Source organism: Miscanthus floridulus, chromosome 13 (genome assembly GCF_019320115.1).
Source record: "Miscanthus floridulus cultivar M001 chromosome 13, ASM1932011v1, whole genome shotgun sequence".
In the NCBI taxonomy this organism is placed as follows: domain Eukaryota; kingdom Viridiplantae; phylum Streptophyta; class Magnoliopsida; order Poales; family Poaceae; genus Miscanthus; species Miscanthus floridulus.
Window position 1 is genome coordinate 52263701 of NC_089592.1, and position 7472 is coordinate 52271172.

The 7472-nt window shown below is 39.2% G+C and overlaps 1 protein-coding gene across 1 annotated transcript; it reads right to left on the minus strand.

Moving 5' to 3' along the window:
- Positions 1-3200: 3200 nt before the first annotated feature.
- LOC136500809 (transmembrane ascorbate ferrireductase 2) lies at positions 3201-5714 on the minus strand. Its single transcript, XM_066496254.1, has 4 exons — positions 5486-5714; positions 4707-4755; positions 3822-4021; positions 3201-3729 (listed from the first exon to the last, which is right to left on the minus strand). The coding sequence occupies exons 1-4, from the start codon at positions 5636-5638 to the stop codon at positions 3424-3426; spliced, it is 708 nt and encodes a 235-aa protein (XP_066352351.1). The 5' UTR covers positions 5639-5714; the 3' UTR covers positions 3201-3423.
- Positions 5715-7472: the final 1758 nt, after the last annotated feature.

Genomic DNA, 7472 nt, shown 5'->3' on the forward strand with positions numbered 1-7472 from the left:
TATGATATTGTTATTCGTTTCTCAATTTCATGTAAATGCGTATTGCTACTTCTAAAAAGAGGTTGATCACATATTCACAAAAGGTTTTTGAAAGCCTAAAAATGGAGATGTAAACTATGATGCTATTTGTTTTACTGTCCCACCATCTTATAATTCAATCTAATACTAGGTAGTATGCCCGTGCATTGCTACGGGACAACTAAATCTGTTGTACTAAAAACACACGGATCACACGATAAGATAACAATACTGTTAAATTAAATACCGATGTTAAAGTGATATTTAATTCAAAAAGTAAAGTTCGTGAAATTAATACAGTCACGAAGAGCGCGGCGTCGTAGGCTCACAAACTCTACTGTATAGACTTTTTCGTGATATGGCTAAGATAATATTTTATATCGGTAGAAAGAATTCTCCGATATCCATTTCTTTCATGCGCCAATAAATCCATGAATAAGTTCCGTTGTATCTCCTATATAATCCTATACACACAGGTTTGAGTATATATGTAAATATTAGTGTCTGTCACATGGATAATACTGTGTGTCTTAAAAGTCTCTCATAAAATTTTAAAACAAAGTATGTTAGACTCACCGTATAAATATTTGTGGCTTTAGGACTATTATACACAGACTATATATTATAGAATAAGGTATCCACTTGAGTGTCTGTTCTAAGATGTTGAATTAGGTGTTGTAATTCTTAATTTCGACACATTTTTAGGTCAAGGCAACCAATAGTGACACTTTTCTTAGGTGGTGCATAATTTTATGATACACCTCTTGACTATCTGAGTAAGGACAAGTTAGCACTGCAAAGGCTCATAAAAGCTACTGAGAAGGCTAAGGTTGAGTTTTCCTCCACTATGCATACTAAAATCTATGTCCCTGTTTATCATTGCCGATGCTTTTGATGCAAAGCAATTCAACGTTACCATGATCAGATATAAGTTTGAGTCTCTTGTGAGCAATTTCATAGAGGGACTCTCATTCTTTATGTGATCTACCTCAATGATATTAGAAGGACGATGGACCCATGTTGGAATATCGCTCCAAAAAGTGTCCACGGTTTGTCCACGATTTATTTCCGATGAATACATGCGGGTACTATAATAACACTAACTACACCAAATGAAAGATTAGAGAGAATTTGCATTGCCTCTAGAAGGATTTATTTATTAAGTTCTTTGGACTCTACAGGTAGTTTTGAAATATCTGTTTGCATGTCTTACCTCATATCCTAATTCAAAATTTTATAGTTTAATTAGAATATTTAGGTGATTGTATATATATATTATTCAATACAAAAATAATCTATGCATGATCTTCTTGAAAGATTTCTGCAATGTAAAGACATCTTCATTTTTCATGCATGCCCATGTTAACGCTATGATAAAAACAAAAGGACAATATATCAATTAAAAAATAAAAACAAAACTCATACTCAAAGTCAAAGAGATAAATTATGGATGCTTCAATTTTGTCATCCATTATCTACCTGACGTGCCTATAAAATAGACTGAATAAACAATTAAACATAGATAGAAAACTAAATTAATGAAAGGATCATTGCAAGACATCAATCATCTCATAGCTTCGGACAATATCGCAAAGCTACTAAAAACTGTAACCGTGCCCTCAACTCAAACATTGTCCAGATAAATGGATTATAATGAAAGAAATGGATATCGGAGATTTCTTCCTGCCAATATAAAACATTATCTTAGCCGTATCATGGAAAGGTCTATAAAGTAAAGTTTGTGAGCCTGCGACGCCGCGCACTCGGATGACTGTGTTAAATTCATAAACTTTGCTTTTTGGATTAAATGTTACTTTAACGTTGGTATTTAATTTTTACAGTATTGTTATCTTATCGTGCGATCCATATGTTTTTAGTATAAATTGTTAGTTATCCCGTAGCAACGCACGGACATGCTACCTAGTATAAATATAAAGAATGAAAAAGACTGACAAGAAAGATTGGCATTAGGCCAACTCCTTTTGATTCTTTACAAACACATCTGAAAGTTAACATGTGGGTTGTGGGCTGTGGGCTGTGGGCATCAAATCAAAACAACAAAAAGAACATAGATTCGACCATAAGTAGCATTTGCCCTCTTTTTTTTGAAAAAAAAAGAAAGGTACTGCAGAGTTACATGATTGTCAATTTATCAGCACCATCAATTTTTGGCAATTGTAGAGCTCAACCAAGACACCCATTGAAGTGCTACATCCCTAGCTCGCAACCCAATTAAGAGTAAGTTCTCGCAAACCTAGCTCCCAGCCCTTATTAAACTGCATGAAGGGCTCCCAAATGAAGACAATTATTTGAAAAAAGAGTAAATGATTATTGTTTTCTTCCATGCATGATTGTTTCCTTTCATGCACGATTATTGTTTCCTTCTATGCATGATTGTTTCCTTCCATGCATGATTATTGTTTCCTGATCGATTTGTTTCCTTCAAAGCAGACGGGGATCGCAGGGATGACAGTTTCTTTTTCTATCGTGCGGTGTATCGCACGGGGTGGGTAGATGGACGAACCAAAACAAATGTCACACCAAAAAATGTCCACGCTTTGTTCTTTTTAGTTGTAGGAGGTTCTATTAGTTTTTGTTGGATTCTTTCATTTTCTTGACTAATTTTGACCACACCCGATGCAAGAACATATAGGTCAACTCATATATACAATAATGTAGTTATTCCTAAGAAAGTCACCTATGCATACACCAATTTTATTTCTAAGACCCGGAGCAACACGGGGGGCATGTACATCTTAGTAATAAAAACAAATAGTTAACAAATCAGATGATTACCCAAGCATCGTAGACAAAAAGCTTTTTATTATATTCCATGTTAAAACCAGATTATCTTGGAGTCTTGTTAGAGAAAATTCTTGGCTAGGTTGAAAACGAAAAATGGGAGATCTTGTTTACTTTATAATCGTATTAAAAAAAGCAATGACTGTTTAGCCATTATTTGAGCTAAATAGCCACTTAAATAGACAAACGAACGGCCGTTTAAACAATGTGTTTTTAGGAGAACAGTGCGAAAAAGTGATATCATCTATGACCTTTTTTTATACCATTACAGTATTTTAAAATTTGATTTTCTAATTTCTGTCAAGACTGTATTAATGTTGATATTGTATAGTTATTAAAATGGGAATATGGTGAGCTTCTGATTAACCAGGACTGGTTAATTCAGTCGTATTCTCAGCTGTAATTTCATTTGGTCAGCGTCATCCACAAATTTATTACTACAACTTGAATGAAGTTGTTAACTAACAGGATTGAAATTATCCTCAACATTGACTAACTCCATGTCAAAAGAACAGAAGCATAATTCTGGGTACATGTACATAAAAAATGCTCAGCTACTGGTTAAAAACGTAGCTTTAGAAACTAAGCTGTAATCATTTCCTCTCACTCAGAAGAGCCTCTGTATGTGTCGATCTTGCTGGGTCCAGGACTAACGATTGCAAGAATAACAAGGCCGCTCAACAGCACCAGCAGCATTCCCAGGGAGTTCATAAACATGGCTTCTGTGGAGAAGCGCTCAATCATTTTGGCGCTCTGCATAAAGATTGACTTCTCCAGGAGTCCAGTCACACTTGTGGCGATAGCAAGAACATAGATGAATATACCAAAGAAGACATGCCAGGGAAGCAAAAATGCACGGACACTTCTTGATCCACCGGGGTACCAAAAGGTCCAAAACCCAGCAGCCCACTGCAGAGATTCAAACATAAGGACCAAAGAGGAGAAAATATGAAAAATATAAGAGAAGAACTGAACAGAAGAGTTCATATCTCTTAGTCTACCTGCAAGCTGAAGAAGATGAAGCAAGTAAGGCCCAACCATGAGTGAAGTGTATATAAATGGTCAATTTTTCTTTCATCATGGAACTTCCAGACAGCCCAGAGACCAATTAGACTCAAAAACATGGCAAGGAACTGCACGGCAAGGTGCACTAGCTTTTTCAGTTTCTTGGTTCCTGGCACAGTTTTATAGGCCAAAAGAGCTGCATGCAAAAAAGTAACCAATCCACTAAACATCATGACCACCACACACAAAAAAAAAAAAAAACAGTAGCAAAGAAAATTAGTTTACATCTACTACATAAATTCAAATGATTTAAATCAATTCTAATCATCAAGGTCCTTGAAACTAGCATCAAAATGGTCTTTGGTAAATTCTAGGCATCAGCAGCCACCGTTTTAACAGGGGAAAATGGGGCTACCAAAAAAACATTAAAATATGCCGTCCAAATAATTGGATTTGATGGAAATTACATGGAACCTGATTTGATTGGTAATGGTTGGACCCAGGTCAGGTTGTAGGTGCTGGGGTAAAGTAGGTATTTTCTGTTTCGCTTTTCAAGCTTTCTGTATGTTTACTTGATGATACCACCTAATTTCCTGTTGGCTTCAGCAAGAAAAATATACATAGTATCTAGCTTTTCATATTAGCAAGTTGGTTCAATCGGGAATCACAAGTACCAACAAAACAAGAAATTGTTTATGCAAGATGTGATAATGCTAGACTCTTTGTCCCACTTTGGAAAATTAATTAGTTGGATAACCTTTCTGAAATTCTGAAACTGAACTCTGCTAATATTGTAGTGAATGACAGTATCGTGAAATGATATTCTGAAATATTAATATGCAACAATATTGTTAACAGCACAGGAGTGGCCGTGTCCTAACCTTCACCATTCAAGGCCACCAAACCAATCAGCATCAACACGGGGTGAACCTGAAAAAGGGGAAGAAATTTTATTTGTTGAAATATCTTTCTAGCAGATCAACAAACAAATATACGAAATGTTCTGTTTCACTTATGTCAACACATCAGGACACACTAGTCACTAGCCTAGCACTGGATCACCACTATATCTATTTTGTTTGCAGCTAAACATGAGTAGTGGAAGGAACAAAATAGCAAACACTTGTAGTCCACACACAGATCGACCAGTTAGACAATTCACAATGTATGGATGGAGAGGGAACAAAATAGACAGAAACATACACTAAAAAGAGAAATGCTATTCATCTGTGGACATATTTCATTTCTGCAAAAAAAGTGTATGTACACTATATCAACACGGATGAGACTGCAGGAAAAAGCAGTGTAAACAGGGAACTTCCTTCTATGAATTAGCAGATATGACCAAAGAACTCACCACTCCAGCCAAAAATTCGTACCTATGCTAAAACTCCCCGCCGATCACCAAACCGTGGGCACAAAGATTCCTCTTAAACCTCTACAAAGTTTACAATTACTACCCCTCACATAGCATGTTCTAGTTGACCAGACAGACCAAGAACTCTGCCACACGGAAAACGCACGATCGATTGTTGAAGAGTGAATCAAACGCTCCCACGCCAGAGGCACCAAGATCAACACTTGATCCGCTGTTGCAAAACGAGATAGCGGCAGAATAATCGGAAGGAGGCGAGAGAAGTTTTGTTTTGGTGTCCCTCACGTTGAAGATGGGGAGCTTGCTCTCCTCGTCGGTGGAGAGCGCCATGCCGCCGCGGAAGTGGACGGCCCAGAAGAGTATGCCCGCCGCGGCGGCCAAGCCCAGCAGCCGCACGAGCCCGAAGACCGGGAACCTTACCGCCGGCGCCGCCGCCATCGCCTCCGGTGGCGGGATCGGGAGATCGAACGAGCGGGGATAGGAGCGGGCACTGGGTGCGGAGCACGCGAAGACGCTGAAGTCATTTCAGATCGGATTTGAACACGAACTAACAAGAAGACGTTTTCCTTCGGTAGAGGCGGATACCGGCCTACCTCTGTCTGGTTTACCTGTTTTACGCTTTGCTGACGTCGCACTCGCAAGGGGGCTCGGCAACTGTCCGAGAGTAGCAACGAGGACTGCCGAGGTTGGGCTCCTTGCTATCATGTGAAGAGAATCGATACTAGGCGGTATAGGTTTCCTGATTTTGATTTTGTTAGGCCTTGTCGGTTCAAGTTTGATGCAGAGTTTGTTGAAGCAGTGGAGGCAAAGGCTTGTGAGATTGTCGGAAAGTTTATAACTAAAGAAATGAATCCCGTTTTTTAAATTCTTGGTGTTGACTATAAGCTCTTTAACCGAGTTTTTGATATCAGTATAATTGCTTATGGAGAAAGGCCTCCGCCTTTGTCTCATGGCTTGAAGCCAGATATTTTGTAGGTTACTGCTAAGAAGAGAGCTAGTATAGGACAACATTCGAAAAGGTTGACTAATAAGAACAAGACAGATATTAATGATGTTCCCTCAAGCGAAGAGGAGGAAGATAGATCTCGGAAGGAGGAGAGTGACAGAAGCAAGGAGAGTGATAGTCAGCAGGCTCGTGATGCGGAGATGAGCTCGAATGCCAATGTCTTTGGTCTTGGTGGAACTCCATTTGTGCTAACTCCGCTGGGCAATGTTGGCCCCGTTCGCTAGTGTGAAACTTGGCTGAAACTGGCTGAAAACACTGTTCTGCCTGAATTGTTGTGAGAGAAAAATATTGTTCCGGCTGAAAAAAGAAACCGAACAAGCCAAATATGGGGTAAGCCGAACAGGGCCGTTGTCCATAGTTTGTCAGCTTTGGGAGGAGCAGCTGTTGCCCCCTCAGGGCATCCCCATTGGTTCCCAAATAGCTAGTCTAGGATGAATTTCATTGACTATCAGGGAGAGCTAGCGACTTCTAAATAACTAGTCTAGCACGATCTCCTAAAAACAATTCTCTCACAACTCAAATAACTCTCCACTGCAGTGTTCTTTTTTTATTATTTCTAAGCCCAATCTAGCTACCTCTTTGAAAGTTGCCATTGAGGATACCCTTAGACATGCAGGTGCATAGATAGGGCAAATGATTGGGTGTTATTATGCTCTTTTCTGTCCCCTATATGGCCCTGTTCGGCTTACTCTATATTCGATTTGTTCGACTTGTGTTTTTCAGCTGGAACAGTGTTTTTCTCTCACAACAATTCAGCCAGAACAGTGTTTTTCTGCTAATTTTAGCTAAGTTTCAGAACAGCGAACAGGACCTATGTTTAAGAGAGCCCTCAAATACACGTATAAGAGAACACAACCGAACAAACGGTTGAGTTGCCCTTACATTTCAGGACTGTGTGGGAGTACTGGGCTCCATCTTATACCCTTTACTAAGAGAAAAGCAATTCAATATTGTGTATTGCTTTTAGTTGCATGTGCGGTATTAGTTCAATTTGGAACATAGTGCGAACTGATTATAGATCAATTGGTTGGGTGTTTCTTGTGATGGAATCTGTCCACTCGGGTTCAAGTTCTCGACTTGGCACGGGTGTTCGCATTTTTCTGGATTTATTCTAGGATTTAACGGCGCAATGCTTTTAGTGGACAGCGAGGCGACTGTGGTGACTCCGTGAATCTTGGAATTTGCTGGCTCAGTCCTTCAGCAGTGCTCATAGAGTATGGTTTACGTGCGTATGTTCATAGGGGTGAGTGTGCTTGCGTGTTGGGC